The 19539-nt window shown below is 50.1% G+C and overlaps 1 protein-coding gene across 3 annotated transcripts in view; it reads right to left on the minus strand.

The window, feature by feature from the left end:
• LOC126534541 (uncharacterized) overlaps positions 1-19539 on the minus strand; it is an 88491-nt gene that overhangs the window by 56770 nt on the left and 12182 nt on the right. For 2 of the 3 annotated variants that reach the window (XM_072289335.1, XM_072289333.1), the window contains 7 exons: positions 17022-17141; positions 15227-15343; positions 15021-15101; positions 13981-14088; positions 12760-12928; positions 10779-10940; positions 8682-8819 (listed from right to left, as the gene is read on the minus strand). In XM_072289335.1, coding sequence (XP_072145436.1) covers positions 8682-8819; positions 10779-10940; positions 12760-12928; positions 13981-14088; positions 15021-15101; positions 15227-15343; positions 17022-17141 — 895 coding nt within the window. The remainder of the gene's footprint in view (positions 1-8681; positions 8820-10778; positions 10941-12759; positions 12929-13980; positions 14089-15020; positions 15102-15226; positions 15344-17021; positions 17142-19539) is intronic. The other variant, XM_072289334.1, reaches the window with a different exon arrangement.

The following is a 19539-nucleotide window of genomic DNA, read 5'->3' on the forward strand; positions in this document are numbered from 1 at the left end:
GCGCCTTATTGGTGCGGCTCATCGGTCCGAGAAAGGTGAGGTTTGAGACGGTTGACGCAGATGATGTCAGAGAGGTGAAGGCACCGTGGTATTTAGCGGAGACACTTCATATGTGACAGGGGTCACATGGCGAAGGATGACGTAAGGGCCATAGTATCGCAAGAGGAATTTATCCGGAAGACCAACACGCCGAATTGGATACCAAACTAGCACAAGAGCACCTGGTTCATAGTTCACGTCTTGATGGCGCGGGTCGGAACGGCACTTCTGGCGTGTCTGTGAAGCAGAAAGACGAATGCGGGCAATCTGCCGTGCTTGGGTCGCTGTGGTTATGACATCCTGAGTGTACTCTGTCGGCGAGTCGAGTGTGGTCGAAAGGAGAGTCTCGAAAGGCAAAGTCGGCTCACGGCCGAAGAGGAGATAGAAGGGTGAATAGCCAGCTGTGTCGTGGCGCGAGGAATTGTAGGCGAACGTGACAAATGGTAGAGCAATGTCCCAGTCGCGATGATCGGAGGAAACATACATTGCTAGCATGTCAGTTAATGTGCGGTTCAGGCGTTCGGTAAGACGGTTAGGTTGAGGATGGTAAGCGGTAGCAAGTTTGTGTTTAGTAGCACATGATCGAAGTAGGTCATCTATGACTTTGGAAAGAAAGTATCTGCCGCGATCGGTGAGAAGTTGACGAGGTGCACCGTGGTGCAAGATAACGTCGTGGAGCAAGAAATCGGCGACGTCTGTAGCGCAGCTGGTCGGTAGAGCTCTTGTGATGGCATAGCGAGTTGTATAGTCCGTAGCGACGGCAATCCACCTATTTCCGTCATTTGATATAGGGAATGGTCCGAGGAGATCAACGCGAACGCGAAGAAAAGGGTCGGCCGCTATATCCAAAGGCTGCAGCAGTCCGGCAGGAGGCACAGCTGGTCTTTTCTGGCGTTGACACGACTCACACGCGACAACATAGCGTCGGACGGAGTGGTTGAGACGGGGCCAGAAAAGCCGTCGCCGAATTCGGTCATAGGTCCGCGTGACTCCAAGGTGTCCAGCGGAGGGAACGTCGTGCAGTTGCTGCAGTACAATCTGTCGCAGATGAGACGGAATGACGTTTAGGAGCTCGGGCCCGTCGGGGTGCATGTTGCGGCGATACAGGATGCCATTTTATAGTACGAACATGTGAAGGGATGGGTCAGACGGATCAGAGAGCAGGCGTTACGATAATGGGGCGTAACGACTCATCGCGTCGTTGTTCAGCGCAGGAAAGCCACCAAAGGGCGTGGTGGTCGGTTGTAACTGTAAATGGTCGACCATATATGTAGGGCCGGAACTTGCCCACCGCCCTAATGAAGGCGAGACACTCGCGCTCAGTAATCGAGTAATTGTGCTCGGCGGGAGAGAGGCGGCGGCTGGCGTAGGCGATAACGCGGTCGTGCCCACACTGGCGTTGAGCTAAAACTGCGCCGATGCCGTAGCCACTGGCGTCAGTCCGGATTTCTGTCGGAGCGGAGTCGTCAAAATAGGCGAGAACAGGAGGTGCGGTGATCTGCGAGAAAGCAGACGCTTGTTCAGAGCCCCAACAGAAAGGAACGTCTTTCTTCAGGAGGTCAGTCAGGGGACGGGCAACATGGGCGAAATTTTCCACAAACCTGTGGAAGTAAGAGCAAAGGCCAATAAAGCTGCGAACATCTTTGCCACAAGTTGGTACGGGGAAATTCTGCACAGCAGGAACTTTAGCGGGGGCGGGGCGAATGCCTGAGGAATCGACGAGGTGTCCGAGCATGGCTATTTGGCGGTGACCGAAGTGGCACTTGGACGAGTTGAGCTGCAAGCCAGCGGTGCGAAAAACAGGAAGAACAGATGAAAGTCTTTTAAGATGAGTCGCAAAAGTTGAAGAGAATACAATGACGTCATCAAAGTAGCACAAACAGATGGACCATTTCAAACCACGCAAGAGCATGTCCATCATCCGTTCAAAGGTCGACGGGGCATTGCACAAGCCAAAAGGCCTTACCCGGAACTGATATAGGCCATCTGGTGTGACGAATGCGGTCTTTTCACGGTCCACTTCATCCACGGCAATTTGCCAATATCCAGAGCGAAGGTCTATAGATGAAAAATAAGTGGCACCATGGAGACACTCCAGAGCATCGTCAATGCGGGGAAGTGGATATACATCTTTCTTGGTGATCGTGTTCAGATGACGATAGTCAACGCAGAATCGCCAGCTGTTATCCTTCCTTTTGACGAGAACAACAGGGGACGCCCACGGGCTGGAAGAGTGTTCAATAATCCCTTTGGCAAGCATCTTGTCAACCTCGCTCTGGATAACTTGTCGCTCAGAGAGTGACACCCGGTATGGCCGTCGGCAAACAGGTGCTGCATCGCCGGTATTTATACGATGCTTCACGACCGTAGTTTGACACAAAGGGCGATCGTTCAGGTTGAAAATGTCGGAGTAGGACTCGGAGGCCACGGAGCTCTGCGGCTTGTTGGGTTGAGAGGTCCGGTGCAATCATCTTTGTAAAGTCGTCGGTCAGGGCTGATGCAGAAGGCACAGAATGAGCATTGGTCGATGACGGCGCAACAGATAGAGCAGAAATGTGGCACTCGTGCGTCGGTGACAACGTGGCAAGAGACATGCCTCGAGGAAGTACTTGTGGGCACTGTCCGAAATTTAGGATGGGAAGACACGTATGATTGTCCGCAACAGAAACGATGGTGTGTGGGAAGGAGTCATTGTGAGAAAGCAGGACTGAAGTCGCGGGAGTAAGGATATAGTCTCCGTCAGGTACAGGTGGGCAGGCTAAAACAGGGATACAGGTTGCTGCAAGAGATGGCAGGCGTATAAAATCCGCGGAACAAAGCTGAGTTGGAGCTTAAGCAGGAAGGTCAACGGGAACAGGTAGGAGTAGGTCAAGTTGTACAACACCGGCGGAACAGTCAATCAGAGCAGAATGGGCGGCCCAAAAGTCGAGTCCAAGGATCACATTGTGAGGGCAACGTTCGAGCACACTAAACAAAACGGACGTGTGGCGACCTGCGACACTGACACAAGCAGTACACATTCCATGCACAGTCGGAGTTCCACCGTGGGCGACCCGGAGCAGTCAAGTCGGAGCAGGAGTAAGTACTTTCTTCAAGAGCGTTCGAAGCTCCGCACTCATGACGGAAATTTGGGCTCCAGTGTCGATGAGTGCTGTAACGGGCAAACCATCCACGTCCACGTCCAGAAGGTTCCGATTAGCAGGCAGGGTCAGCAGAGGAATTTCAGGCCGGTGTTCTAGAGCAGCGTCACCTCCAGGAGCTGCCCCAGTTAGTTTCCCGTCGGAGAGCAGCGACGGTAAGCTGGGGATGGAGAGCAACGCAGCTGGGGCGAGCGGGATCGCCGACTATGAGGTGATGGCGAGCGGCTGGTCGCGGTGGCTCGAGCGTTGTCAGGTGCGCCTTCAACCTCGGTGGAGAGTGATGGCGGGCGAGGATTCAGTGGGAAGCAGCGGTAGGTCGGAAAGCTTGGTCGAGAGTGGGCTGGTCACGAACTTCGACAGTGGCGAGAGGTGTGGCCCACACACCCATGGTAAAAGCAGATGGGTCTATCGTCATGTGTGCGCCATTCGGCCGCGTTGCGATAGCTCGGATATGGAACGTATTGGCTCCGGTGAACAGGGGCAGAGGCAGCAGACGAAGCAAAGTCAGGACGGCTGGCGGAGCAGATGGACGGAAGACCCACATTGGCAAGTTCTTGGCGAATGACCGACTGAATGAGAGACACAAGCGGCCGGGAAACGTCAAAGCACTACGTCACTGGCGTGGCAGGAGAAGCTGCTTTGATTTCTCGCCGAACGATACGTACGACGTCCTCGCAGGAAGTGGGCTCATGCGGTGGACAAATGTCTTCGCCCGTCGATGAAGCTGCGGTATTAGGTAGACGCGTAAACTGTTTAACTATGCGGCGACTCTTCGCGTCTTCAAAGCGGCGACATTCGTTAATGATCTCATTGACCGTTATTATATTCTTGTAAACAAGCAGGTTAAACGCGTCGTCCGCGATGCCTTTTTTAAAGCGTGGCTGACCTTGTCTGCCTCTGCCATATTGTTATCCACTTTGCGGCAAAAAGCTAGGACATCCTGGATATACGCCACGTAAGATTCAGTGGACGTCTGTATACTGGTCCCAAGGTCCTTCTTCGCAGCACATTGGCGGCCGACGGGCTTGCCGAACAAATCTGTAAGCTTCTGTTTGCACTGGTCCCAACTCGTAATCTCTTCTTCGTATGTTTCGAACCAGACCCGTGTTGCTTTCTTGAGGTAGAATATTATATTAGCCAGCATAAGCGTGTTATCCCACCTGTTGTGTGCGCTGACCCATTCGTAATTCTGCAACCAGTCATCGACGTCAACGTTGTCAATCCCGGAAAACATGGTAGGGTCGCGAGGCTGGGCCAGGATGACCGTTGGTGGTGACGACTGGGCCGTGGTTGACCTCTCTCCTTCGGATGACATGGCGGCGAGATTACGTCCGCTGCGGTGCTCAGTCTTGCGCAAGTGATTACCCCGCACTTCCACCAATGATGTTACGGGAAGGAAGAAGCGTGCGTCTATTTACATATGGCTTTTAATGGCTGAGCCAACAAGCGTAGAACAGCGATAATACTAAACTCGACCTTTTTCGTCGTCTCCAAGACCATCACCAGCGTCCTCCTCTTCCCACATTACAGACTGCGACTATATATATATTCCAGAAAGGCCGGGTAGCCCGGCAGGTAGTTCTGAAAGGCGCCCAACAGGGCAACACCTCCATGCACTCGATCCTTTGGTTCCCTGCACACGTCGGGGCGATTGAGGGGGTTCCTCTGAACCTCAACGAGTCTGCCCACGAGGCTGCGCGTGGCTTTACCGACCGCGCTGCCCTCGGATCGGACGACTCTCTCCCCGGACACAGAGACGCTCCTCTCACACACAACGAAATCACGAAATTCTTTTACTTAGAGAGAAGGGTTTTCCCCCCGCCTCACTCCAAGCTAAGCAGGCCGCAGGCGGTCACACTAAGACTTCTGCAAACGAACTCGTACCCAAATCAGGCGTCCCTTAATAGCATATATCCAGAGATTTATCCAAATTGTTCTTGCGTGGCCTGTGGTGAGGTAGCTACGTTGCCTCATATGCTCTGGGAGTGCGGGTCGCTGGGCCCGAAGTTCACCAAGGAAGAGTGGGACGCGCTCCTGCGAAGTCCTGTCTTTGAGGATCAAATCCTGGCCGTCCAGCGCGCCCGCGATCGGGCCGGCAGACTAGCTCTGTCAGTCCCGTCGTGGGATTAGCCGGGTGCGCGTTTTATTGCGCTTTGCTGGACCAAATAAAAGTTTATTCACTCACTCACTATATATATATATATATATATATATATATGATGTATACATAACATATGCAGGAAAGGGACGACGAACGGTTTGGAAGTAAGACTCGTTTACTAAACGTTTTCGGCTGGTGGACCAGCCTTCATCAGAGACGGAGTACAATTTCCCGAACGTGCAAGAAGACTGCGAATACACGCAAAGTGCCTCGAGCGAGTCGCGCCCCAATCTTGCATTTGCGGGCTTCTTGAGCAACAGAAAGCTGTATCGGAACTTTATCATGTCGCCCTACAATTTTCTCATTGACACGTTTGATCTAATAATAATATTTGAGAAGTTGATTAGGACTAATTATCAAATTAGTTGGCATGAAAATAATTCGAGGTTCTCCAAGCGACGGCCAAAACATTAATTTTGTTCCGGGACAAGACATAATCTTCTATTACAGCGGTCCTTCCCGACGCAAAATTTTTGATATATATTTTTACGCTGGATGAGCAGATGCACCTTGACATACTTACGCTGACATAAGCATATTCAGCTTATGTTTTCATTCTGTTTGATGCGTAAAGCGCAAAATGTTGGTTCTCGAAAATTTGAAGCTCGTCCGCTGGTTACAAGCGTCGTGCACGAAACAGCGAAATCACGCGAAAGAAACTTCAGAGCGAGGTAGGCGTCGTGGCGACCAATCCGGGAAAGTGTCGACAAAGCGTTCCGCAGACAGGACGACCCGCGATTTCTTCTCATTCTCGCGTGGAACACGTTACGTCACTCGTCGCCCAGTTGCGCATGCGCAAGCACAAGAAAGCTTACGACACTTATTACAAAGAACATGCCGTCGTCACAAAATAAGAGAGAGGCGTCGGTCGAATCACTGGCAGAGAAACATTAATAAAACACTATAGTGTGAAGGAACACTTTCGTAACTAATAAAAAAATAATGCAACGATAAAAAGCTAAAGTCGGTTTTGCGCACTGCGGCCGTTATGTGGGAACGGTGCATGTAGGGATGTAAAAAGTTGCCGAGTCACGGTGACCAACAAAAATGGCACTGCGCAGTCCGCGGCCCTCCGGCTTCCGATCACGCCAGAGGTGCAGCGAAACGACGCTAGGGGGCGCCACTGGCGTTAGTGAGCGAGCCCGCCATGCCCCCCGCCATGATGCCGTTCTTGGCGACGGCCCACGCGGGAAGGTCGCTCAGAGAGAAGAGCGACACGCCGACCGTGTTCACCGAGGCGAGCACCAGAATGATGGCGCCCAGCTTGATGGCCAGGCCCGGGTACAGCTGCAGGCGCGAAAGAGGAACGCGCGGAAACGTGACGCGTGTGTTACACGTCCCAGCTCGCGAGTGAGGTGCCATGCGTATTTGCTCAAATCTAGCTCGGAATGGTGTGCTTCTGTAGGAACCTATAGCGACATCGGTCGCAATTTAAAAAAATATTGAGACATACTTCCAGAAGTATCGAAGGACTGATATTTGCGTGAGACACTTTAACTGAAGTTGCTGCGAACGACAGATATGGCCAACATTTCACAATCATTGGTCCGATCCAGTTGTAGATGTACGAGGGACGTTCCGAAAGTAAGTTTTTGTTTTTTTGAAAGCGAAAAAGGTGCACCAGGTGAAACAAACAATCGCCACGAGAATCCACGCCCGTTGCTTGTTCAACGACGAAAGGAGCGTCAGCGGAGGAGGAATGACGCATGCATGCGCAAAGCGCCGAAGAAGAGAGAGTAGCAGCATACCGGCGCGCCCGAGGCTATTTGAGTACAAATCACGATGGCAGACAGATGTGTGCCGACAACATGGTCCCCAATGGAAGTACGTGCTGTTATGCGGTATGAATGCGCACGTGGGACTAGTGGGCCCGTCATCCGTGCACGCTTACAGATCGTGTAGGGTGAAGAGGTCATGTCTGAGGCCTTGTATCGCAGGGCACCGAATTTTACCAAGTGGTTTCTTCGAACTCATTGTACGCTATCACAAATGCCTCAACGTCGGTGGCGACTATGTGGAAAAATAGTGCCAGGTGTATAGTTCACGATCCCATGGTGTATTTTTTTAGGGGGGGAGCAGTAAAGTTGCCGTGCGAAAAGAAATGACGAAACTTACTTTCGCAACGTCCCTCGTATCTATCTATACCTGCGCGGATATACTGAACAAGAAGTGTTGCTGGACATGCTGATTCATGATACGGAATAAATTAAATGAGCGTAAAGAGAGACACAGGTAGTACACGGAAGCGCACAATAGCTCGCTACCAACTGATTTACTTGAGGAAGAAGTGGAAAAAGCAGTTCACGGTGTGCACATAGGTGAAAACAAATGGCCCCAGCGGTGCATCAGTTGTTAGGGAGCGCTTGTGCTGTCCCTTTGTCCCGTTCATGTCCTTGTTATTTTTCGCGTTTTTACTTTATTTGAATGTACTGATATTTTCTTCCGCTACTACGCACCGTACCGTGCCGTACCCGAATCAAAGTGCTACAGACGAACACCATCACTCAATTTCCTAGATAGTAATAAAACTTAACCTAATCTAAGGCAATAGGCTAATGTCATCCTCGACAAATCGCACCGGTGCGTACATATGGGTGCCCTTGTGCGAAGACGGTTGAATGAAACGTGCCACAACACAGGGTGTCCCGGTGCGCACCGGAGCGACTCGTCTTGAGCACGCCGTAAAACACGCCACCACGGGATTCAATCGCGTGTACGCTACGGCTGGGTTCTTAGCGCGAAGAGCCTACAGCATAGCACCAGCACGTATGGCCACGGCAACATCACAAGCGCGTACAGGCATCCCATCATAACGAGTGCTCGCACCAGCCATGCTTCCAGTACGTTTCCATCGTGCTCCAACATTCCGAGCAGCCACTTTCGCTTTCTTTTTTTTTTTTTCGGGGGCGGGGATGCGTCGTCCGACGGTCCAGTTTGTCCAGAGGCACATATGTGTCTCTATAGAAGACGACGTGTTTTTTTTTGTTTTTTTTTTACCTATGCATCGTGAATGAATCTACTCTGGGGTTTTACCTACGTGCCAAAACCACGATTTGATAGTGGGGCACACCGGACTCCGAATTCATTTTGACCACCGGGTCAGTCTTAACGTGGCCCCAACGCGCGGGACAGGGGCGTCTTTTTTTTTTTTTTTTTTGCATTTCGTCCCCATCCCAAATGCTGCCGTCGCAAACATTATTCCATCCCGAGACCTGGTGCTTAGCAGCTAAACACCACAGCCGCTATAGGCCTCCGCGCGGCGGGTGCCGGTGCGTCGTGCTCGCATATACGCGTGCAGACGCGACACGCTCGTGACGCGTACGTGACGCGGTGACACTCACGATGTCGACGACTTGGATGTCCATGGCAGAAGTGACGACGGCGATGCTGGGCGCCGACGTGGGCAGCAGGGTGGGCGTGCACGACGCCATGGCCACGGGCAGTGCGTAGTACAGCGGGTGCACGTTGGTCAGCACGCCCTGCATGCGGCCGCCGGTGCTTGCACGTTCGTTCGTCCACAGCGAACGCGAGCGAATAACGAAATAAGAAAGAAACGCAGGGAAGAGATCGATAGAACCGGGGTCGTTACTGCCAATATATAGAGTTAGATGTTTTAATTTAAGAAAGAAACTAGATATTAAGAAGATATAGGGAAAATGCTAGACTGTGATGGATGTAGTAAAACCTGCCTACATCAAGCAGGCTTGGTGACTATTTGTCGCCGCCCCGTTTGAAAAGAGAGGAGCTGCCAATAAACACCATCATCATCATTATCATTATCGCGAAAGCTCGACGTGCTCAGCCACCTTCTATCTCCGCTGATGGCACTTCTGTTTGTTAGCGATAGTGCGCTTCCGATAGCTTATGTGAAACTACTGGGTTCAGAAAAAACCGAAAGAAACACGTGAGCAGAAGCGCGGAATCTATATTGCCATAAGGCCGGCGAAAGTACTGCTCAAGCGGACGTAACGCACACTCGCTGATCAGCAGAGAAAATGCAGGTGAATTTTCACTTCGGAACCCCTCGCTCGCAATGGAGCCCGTCAATGCATCCGTCATTTTAGGTTTTATATACGACTACGTCACGTCCACTCTTACACTAAAATTAGAGTTAAACCCTCCTCTAGAGGAAAAAAAATGTGATACGTACTCTCGTAAGCATATTTATCGTGTAAACGCTAAATTTAAAGGCTATTTTCAACTGTCGTATTATATTGCATATGTTCACGTGCACTTTGTATGCTATATGCTAAGCGCCTGCTGTTTTGTCAAAGGTTCAAGTTTTACGGAGAAAAAGGCCTATAGCCAGGTAGCGCCGCATTTGGCCCTCCTCTGAGGCCTGTATTTTGTGGCACATCAAGGAAATTCTTATTTCCATGAAAATCCTTATATAGTGAAGCAAAATAAATCGCAGTTCCGCCCTAAAGGCGAATCACCGATTGCAATGGCAAACTTGTGGATAGCTCTACGAAGGAAGGATAGTAGTTTTATCGGCCATATAAACTTGTAAACATTCGCTTACTCACTAAATTATTATAACAGTGATAGAATATGTAAGCGTGACTCAACGAGGACGTAGAAAGAAACAGACACACGGAGACAGCGCTCTCTTTATGTGTCTGCTCCTTTGTACGTCCTTGTTCAGTCGCGCTTACACATTTTATCGTAGATTCAAACCAGCTAGCCCGTCAACGTTTTTCAACTAACCAGCACGTTGTCACGTGCGCCCAGGTAAACATGAACACACATGGCTCGATGACAGCGGAAACTGTCCGTGAAAACACTGTAGTTAAGAATCGCGGCAGCAGCCTCGAGCCAATTGACTTCCGTGTCTCTGTCGCTTCAACGCTTACGAAACATCGAAAGTACAGCGCATACGAAGCTGCCGGCACTACGTGCACTCTGCAAACATCGCAGATCGCTTTGAAGATGAGGCACGCACGGGCACGCACTTTGACCACGTCGCAGATTGCTTTCAAGACTCACGAGCGCCGGCAACGCGTCCCTACGGCGTCCGACAAAGGCCGCTACTACGGCGTCTGCGATTCACGTGGCCAACGCCGTAGTAGACGCCGCGGTTGTCTCCACTCTGTACGGAGCGGCGGGCGAGGAGGACATCGAGGCAGCGCAGCAGCCGCCGGAGAGAAACGCCCGTCTCCCCCTCGCTCCCCCCCTCCCCCCCGCCTTGCGCGCCACGGGAGACGGCACGCATCCGGACAGCGTTCCTTGCTCGCGCACGCGAGATTGAACCGCGTTCGCTTGCTCACCCTCACATGCTTTCACTCATACAGAACATCACGGCCACGGCAGAAGTGCGCCTGGGGTGTCCATACAATTGCTGTCACAATAAAATATTCAGGCATGACGTCACTGCTGCTGACACGTCGTGATCCGCGGCGCCACGTTGGAGGCGCGCCAGTCGCGAGGCCACAACTCACGATGTCCGACGCGATGGGTATGAGGAATCTGGCGATGACCACGTTGGTGTTGACCTCGGCGAGCAGTGTGGTCAACACGATGAGCACCACCTGGGTCTGCAGCGGACTGAGGAAGTCCAGGCTGCTCAGCTTCTCGGTGATGCGCCGCGACAGACCCGTGGACTGCGTCAACGTGTATTATTATAGCGCGCACTTCGCGTCTCTCGGTTTTCGTGCGCACTATAATGCGTGGCGCTGGCAAGAACACACTGGCATTAGGTCTTCTTATGATATGAAAAAGTGGTAAGGTGAGACTTGTACAAATGCAGCGGCGATTGCTATGGGCTTTTTGCGCTCGCGACGTGTCATTCCACACGGCACACCAAAACACTACAATCGTTCTTTTCTTTAATTGCAACTGCATTACGGCAACGATAAAACAAAAAGGTGTATAAAACAGATACCAAAGTTCGTGCAAGTCAGGAAAAATCATGCATCAGAAAACAAACAAGCTGTACAAGATAATTATCAGACCCTCCGAAAGTTCTAGGAGTGTGGTTCTTCATGCGCTGTACCCGAAATTTACCGAAGTTTTGCAAACGCTTCGCGATATCCGACGCTTGTTCCCATACGCTGCGCCGGCTTTACTGACGCCGGCGTCCGGCTGTGAATTCCATAAGAATTAAAAGCGATAAAAAACTATAAAAGCCAACAGAGAATTGGGCAAAGGAAAGCATGGGAGAACACTACTGCTCTTGTACAATTACTAAAATATGGTGGCTGAATAATACAATAAACTGCTATCGTGACCTCTTAAAACTATGGAAGAAGGAAATCCCACACTTCATTCAGAGGTTGTGATTTCGAATACCATATCGGTGACTAGTTCGTTTATATTTTGCGAAAACGCTCGCATACGTTGTTGCACTTTGAAAAAAAACTATGGGTAATCGAAATTAATTCCGAGCCCTTTACTAAGCCGTCTTTCGTAGGACTAGTTGCGGTATCAAGACATTAAAAGCTACGTATCGAGAAAACAGTCAATCAAATCAACTAACCTTTAATAAGAATACGAAATTAATTGCGTATGTTACCGTTATCATTGAATAAGTGCTGGCAAGCCTAAGCGCGGCCGGCTTTTATATAGAAATATAGAAACCAGTTTTGTTTCGCAGGAGGTATGTGTGTCCACGCAAAAGGTGGTCACGTGGGGAGCAGAACAGTGCCACACTCGCTCCAGGGCCCTCTTGGCCGTCTGCTATGCTGCTATAGTTGGGCGCCCCGATGTAATGGCCAAAAACGTCACATTGTTCTGCTTCTCACGTGACCACCTTCAGCGTTATGACGTCATGACCCATGCACATCCTGGGAAACGAAATAAAGTGGTTTGTAGGCAAGCAAATACAGCATACATCTCGGTAAACGGAAGTCGCTTAAACGGAATAATGCAATTTCTGGTTAAAGGGAAAAAAGGCCAGCAAATTGGTTGGTTTTGTATCATGCTTAAATGCGAAGAAGAAAAAAGCTTTATTTACAGGAACCAAAAATTTCCTAACTCTCTCTGAACGGAACCACAGAAGCAAGCTCTAAAGCATCTTTTCTTTAAAAAAAAAAAAAAAGACAAAGCCAAGATCTTTCGTTTTCTTTCTTTTTTGCGGCATAACCCTTAATAAGTGGTGGCAAAAACTTGAGCAAGAAAATATTTGGCAGATTTTTAATGCACGGCATGTGCAGCACGGACACCTTGGCGGCACCGACACCATCATATCAATACACCTAATAAGGTGTACAAAAAGCAAAAAAAAAGAACGTTTTTGTTTTCACGACGCTCTCTTTGGCCTCAACGCATGTTGCCTTACGGTTGGTAAACGAATTTCCGCCGCTACGACGTATGACATCTTTACGCGCCAGACAATTCTTTTTTTTTTTGTCGTGTTATGGCGGAATACACCTTTGCACTCTTCCTCTTCTTCTTGAGCTGGGGTTCCGCGGTGGGTCTCACCTCTACGGCTCCGGCAAGCGAGAGGCCACCGCCCACCGAGAGCAGTGCCCGCCAGGAGATGCGACCGGACACGGTGTGCCAGTCGAGCACCGACCCGGTCCGGTGACCGTGCGGCAGGAAGGACAGCAGCACCACGACCGCCATCACGTTCACCGACTCGTGGGCGTACCTAGGGAGACGACGCGTCGCGGATGTGTGCACATTGTCACGCAGTGTATGAGCTGACAGTCGACAACCGTGAACGCTGTCTAAAATGCGAGTCGCCGATACAACTCTTTATTGCGCGAACTTGTGCTCAGATAAGGCAAGCGACGCTCCTGGCTGCAACAGCGAGACTACAGACAAGGACTACGAGGTAGGGGACATCACATGGGGGTCGGGGGGGGGGGGGGGGGGGGGGAGCGCAAGGACCGGGTGGTGCCGTGTATTGTCCCCTCTACGTCAGCCACAGAAGTATATTTCCATCAAACTCGTATCTGTGCTTATTGGGAGGTATAAGGCTTACAAGCGCGCGATTTGTTGCAGAAATTTGACGGTCGCTCCATCACGCCTATGACGCCCCCGCGTTGAACACGTAGGGATGCGAAATGGCGCGAAGAGACTCCGGCGGCAAGACGGAGGGTTGCCAATCCGCGCCCGCCAATTTTGACCACTGCGAGGCCCACACAGAATAGGGAGCGAGCACGATTCCCAAGATTACACCGTAGGGCGGCCACTATAGTTGTATGGTAAGTTATGCGTGTAACCTTTGTAACGCATAAATAAATGTCACTTAACTGCGTATTTCTTATCATTCCTGTACGCCCTAGTGGCCATACACCCTCAGTAGCACGCACAAGACGTTTCACGTACCCCACTGCGATTGCATCCCCCATGCAGTCTTCACGATAACTTTTTCGGTAGGTTTATAATGGAAGTGTAAGCATTCCAGTTTAACAAATTTGTTTGTTACAAGACGTCGCCACCGACGCAGCTGATTGCGTCTACGCCATATGCTAGGCGTCTGATTATCTACCCGTCTTATCTGACACCCTGGGGGTTGTCCACGCGCCCGTCAGGGTGCGATATACACCAAGGTGACGATATAAACCAAGGTGACGGATATTCACTCGGCGGTCACACGGGACACTAGTTTGTACGGGTATATTATTAGGAAGCTTTAGCGTACCGTAGAAGTATATCAGCGCAGACGCGAAGCTGGCTAGAGGTAGTCAGCCTTACTTGATTGAGAGCTGCTCCTCGAGTCCGAAGAGGCTGCTGACGCCCCTGATGGCGACGCAGCAAACGAACAGTGCGCCGAGGGAGGCCACCAGGATTCGTTCCTTACAACTGAGAGCGTCCAAAAGAGAAAATTAGAGAGCTTTAGCTGGAAGTTACACGTTCTGGCGCTACGGTTCTTTGCAGGGCACCGTGGAACTGATGGTTCTAATGACGTCACGTTGCGAACGAGGCAACGACAAGTCGTAATCTATAGCCTGTTTGAGCTAATGAGATTTTACTGCACATATTGCAGTGTAGCCTTTTGCAGATGTCTACTTTATATTCTTTCTCTTGATTAAAACTTCTGTCTCTATATTCTAAAGCTACCTAGGCTTGTGACAATCGCAGCTCCATATCTTCCCTGCTTTTTTTCCCCGCGAATACCCTAGATGTCTCTTGCTTATCTCGACCACCGAACAATTAACGTTTCCATAAGCTCGGAATCTCAGCGCTTCTGGAAGGTAAACGTTCCCTCTTTAAATAATCCAAGACAAGAATTATGCTATTTGCCACCGGCGATTTTTAAGAACTCTGTAAATCTTAAAAAAATAATCATCCCCTCTACTATTACATATATACATGCATGTATATATGTATGCATGTATAGCTGTAAGACATTTAGCATGTACCGTAGGTGTACCATCTCATCTTTTGATTAACGGACAAAGAAATGCGCCGATTTGCGATAATATAAACAGCCGTAAGCAAAGCTACACGGCTGAGCTGTCGTCGCCAGAGAGACGCGTTGACCCACGTCTGGCAGCAGCACATTGTTGCCCGCGCGCGCTCCGAGGGTTACGGTGCTTTCCAGGTTCCAGCGTCATTACCCGACTCTAGTCAGAGTCTTTCCGAATGTGCAGCAGCTCGATGAACGTCTACGCTGGTATGTCTACGCTATGATAAAACACTATTGCCTCAGAGATGAGCGAGCACATACTACACTATACTATACTATAGTGTACTCTGCTTCTGCGAAAGATGTTAAACGAAAGATCGCTCACGTGAGCTTGCCCAGAAACTTCCGCTTCTTCTTGATTATTTCGCTGATGACCTTCAGGGTGTCGCCGTCTTCCTGGATATCGCTACACGAATCAAACGTGTAAGCGAGGTATGCGTCAGGTTAACGTTCGCTCTGACGCCGCGGGTCTCGCAAGCGCAACGACAATCAGAGAGGAGTTTCTTCTATATATATACACGGGACACTCACTATGCCCGCAGGAAGAGGAAGTAGGTGATGAAGGCGCAGAGCAGGACGGACACGGTGGCCACGGGAAGACCCAGCAGCGTCCACGAGAGCGCGGTCACGGCGTCGTAACCGTACGTGCTGCGAAGAAAAAAAAATGCAACTCTCAAGAAGACTCACTAATCATTGCGGTCGACCCACACGCCTTCAAAAAGACTCGCTCTGTTGCACGTGCACGCCATTTGTACTGACTTGCACTTTCAGCATTTCTCGTATTTCGTGTTTTCCTGCTTTATTTCACATCCAGTCGTCAATATTCTTTTTTCTTCAGACGCGTATCAAAATAACGCTTCAGTTGTTAGTTCATTGTCGTGTTGAGTAGCCTTCGTCTGGTAGATCCCGTTCCCTAGCCCAGACAGGCGTTATGCTAACTAGACCAACCCGATGTGTTAGTGCCTTCAGATGTGGTAACCAGGTGCTCTCAGTCATGATATACGATGGGACCGAAGTGAAGGTGTGCTGCAGAAGCTACTGCTCTTCGTCGCAGGTTATCACGGAGAACGGTTATGGGAGCTGAATGTCTCCTTCAGTACAGAAGCAGCGCTGTGTCACATGACTCGGACCTCCGTATTCCAGAACGCCTCTCGACTGGTCACTCCGTCTCGACTCAAGACGCTATATGGCAGCGCCACCCCACAAGAGAGATGGTCAGTGCGCATGAGAAACATTCCACGACCAATATTAAGAAACGTAGTGTCTTCTTCTGACGCGGTGCGGTGCTGCTATCAGTGCGATGGAGTGTTCAAAAGCGCGGATGCAGAAAGGAGGAAGAGATCAAGAAAGTGAGCAGCCAGCTCCCCTGAATGGATAAATAATAGATAAATGAATGGATAAATAGACAACCAGTATCGATCAAAAAGAAAGTGAGAGTAAGAGACAGAAAACTGTACAGAGGATGAAAAAAAGAATGAATGCAAGAAAGATATTAGAAAGAGAAATATTTACGATAACACAAAGGGCAGTGCCTTGCTATTTGATGCGCGAGCTGGTTGCCGAAGGAGAGTAACATACTGGAGCCATTATGCGGACCGGCATGCGGCAGATGTGTGCTGCCAGAAAAAAAAAAAAAGAGAAAGAGAGAGAAACACGCTCGGAAATGAGTCGGCAAGTCCCAATGGAAGGCGAAGGTATTCACTCAGCGGGGCCCGTAGGAAACGTCCACCTTCCAGAAGTGCTGGGATTGAATATGGCAGCAGTACCCAGTCAGCAGTCGAGATAAGCAGATACATTTGGAGTATCGGCGAAAGAAAAGCAGGGAAGAAATTTATAGGACCGAATCGTTTGCAGGCATAGCTAACTGACGACGCAATGGTAAAAGGCAGTTACAGAATATTTAAGGAAGATTGAAAGGATTGAGGAGATAGACAAATTTTAGACTGACAAAAACAAAGTGTATATATTATCTGATTACCCCAAGCAGACTAGGTAACTATTTGACACCGCCCCATGTGGAAGGGAGTGCCAATAAATTATAACGATCATCATCACCACTGCGGAGTGGGGGAAGGGCTTCATTGAGCGGGAGGTTCGTCTGAGCATACGAAGGAGAGAAATCGAGGAAGTGTTTTGGAATCGATGCTCGTGTTTGAATAGGGCAGACAGGCGTTTTTTTTTTTTTTCGTTTACCCGCCTTCCGTGCTGCGTTTACTTCTTGCGGCGGCATTACCAGCTTCCCAAGCTATGTGACCTTTGTTTCGTTGGAGAGAGCCCAAAGCTTCAGCGTACGAAGCACCGGTTAAGCGATTAGGCGGCGGCTCACAAGTGGAAGTAGTCCCGGAGGTAGATGCCCGACGTGCTGCCCAAAATGCTGGCCATGCAGCCGACGGCGCTCGTGTGGGCCACGTTGATGAGCAGCGCCTTCTTGATCTTGTGGAACCGGCTGCGAAGAAGAAGTAGAAATGCAAATGTGACACAGGCTTCCGTGAACGAGATAATCTTGAACGAGAGAGAGAGAGATAAATAAGAGAAAGACAGTGCATAACGGTTTCAAGAGACGAGCCCGCGAGTTCGTGCTCATATAGCCGCATGTTTCCTTTGACTGTTTCCTCTCCTCGTCTTTCGCTCATGTCTCATGGAATATAAAGTAAAAGGGCCAGTCTCGTTTAAAAGGAACACTAAAGGAAAAGAAATATGAGGTCGAGCTAGACTAAAACATTAGGCCTGCGTATAATAATTAACGACTCCGTCGTTCGTTGCGAGAACAGAGCTTTTGTGGGTGTTACGTTTCGCCTCCGACGTGCGGTATAGCCGGCGCGGATGCAACGGACGCCGGGGCTTCGTTCAAAGCGGCGGACATTTTGGCCAGTTCAGCGCTGCCGCAACGCCTCCTGCCAAGCGCGTCCAGGCATGTTTCAATGCCACGTGTCTTCGTGTGTGCGTGTGTGTGTGCATGTTGGTGCCCACGCTTGTCAAAGCGCGGCAGCCGGGGAGAGGAGCTCCCCAACGGTGAAGCGAGGAGGTCTAACCGGCGCTGGCCCGGCGGATACGTCACTTCTTGTCACAACGTGTCCGTGCGCCGCCGTCACGTGCGCCTCATTCGAGCCGTTCCTTCTTGCCCTCGACTCCAAGAGTATAAAAGCAGGTGCCCCCGGACGCCAAAAGAGAAGCTTCGATTTATTCAGTCGAGTAACGTGGTCTCCCGTTTCTCCATTTCGGTCGACCTGACCGGCCGCTCTTTTGCGATGCTAGAATAAACAAGTTGTTCTGTTAGCAGTCGACTCGTCCTTTGCCAGGACGTTCGGAAGCTTCCAGCTGTGCCCCAGGCCGCCAGGCCAACGCTACCCTTGGGGCTTGCGACCCATTTGCAACAAACGGCAGCTTATGTAACCGTAATGTTTCATTGGAAACACTGGCGGCGAACGATATGCACGAAGGCAAGCTTTGTGGCTCCTTTTTTGATGGTGTTGCAAGGAACCGAGCGGGCCGCACCGCTCCTACTAAGACAGCCAGACCTCACACGGCAGCGCGAAAACGCTATCGCGTTAGTTCCGCGTAACATAATTATGTTTTCTCGTATAGTCAAATTACTATCCGACGCTATCGTGCTTGTACGTTGTGTGTAAGTCGTACTTTACTAATCTACCGACGCATTTTACTTTGAGAAATTCAATTAGTTCAGCAACGCCTCTGCGCCATGCGCAGGGCTTGCGTGGATCGGGATACGCGGTTCGTGATTGACGCGGCCGCTCCGGCGCCGACACCGTCTATTTTTTTTATTTTTTTTTTGTAGTGTCCCTGTGTATGCTCCCGCAGGGAGCGCGAACATATGAACACTGGTTTTCTGCGGCACGAGTTAACGACGTGTAAAGATGGATCACGTGCCGGATCGTCTGCTTCAGCGCCATCGCGTGCATCCGTTTTTCGCGGTTACGTACTGCTTTGGAATTTCGGTTGGTTGTAGCAGTTTTACGCTACAGCGCTTGTTCTTTATTTTCATTTTAAGGTGTTATACGCTGTATGAAAATATACGGCGTTCCTGCGTGCGTATTTCGGCCAGATACCATCGCACAAAGAGAAAGCACGGTACAGAAGCTCCACGATCGTTAAACTCCGGTGTCAAATATTAAAGCGCGCGTGTACAAGTAGAAAATAAGTTACATGTGCAGGAGTGAAGGTGTCGAACCTGAAGCGAGGTATACGCGACTAATTCATCCAGCTAAACGCGTCGTAAAGCGTCATCTTAAATCGACGGCAACGTGTGAAGGGATCTTGTCGAAGACGTTTGTGCTTTGGTAGGTTTTATTTTTTTGCTTTCTCGCTGACCACGTGGGCACACGCCTGTACGTAACGCATCGTTGCAATAAGCCAGATCGTTATTTTTGGTCGTCTACGTCCAGAAAATTCGGCTTTGTTATCTCCGTAACTTCACGCTGCAAGTATCTTGTTCGCTTAACTTATACCAACTGTATCATTCGTCGATAAATCTCTGTAGCGGCTTAATTTTAGCGCTCGTGCAATGAAAGCCTTAGGGATCAGGGCATGCCTTTATTAGAAATGCATAAGAAGCGTATCACGCCACATAGTCCTGTCTCGTTCGCATGCGCCTAAGCCTTTCTTTGCGCTGCTGATGAAAAAGATTAAAGCCAGACAAATACTCTTTTGTTTCACTGCGGCAAACATTATCACAATTGTAAAGCGCTAGCGTCCTGAACGCTGGCAACCTTTGACAAGTTAACTTACTGATAAAGCGCTGAGGAGTGATCTCTAAACCATTAGGTTATCGAAAAAGTTTCTGGCCAGTTCACTCTTCAATAGACCAAGTCTTGTCGTTGCATTCT

The sequence above is a fragment of the Dermacentor andersoni genome, chromosome 7 (genome assembly GCF_023375885.2).
Source record: "Dermacentor andersoni chromosome 7, qqDerAnde1_hic_scaffold, whole genome shotgun sequence".
Taxonomy (NCBI): Eukaryota; Metazoa; Arthropoda; class Arachnida; order Ixodida; family Ixodidae; genus Dermacentor; species Dermacentor andersoni.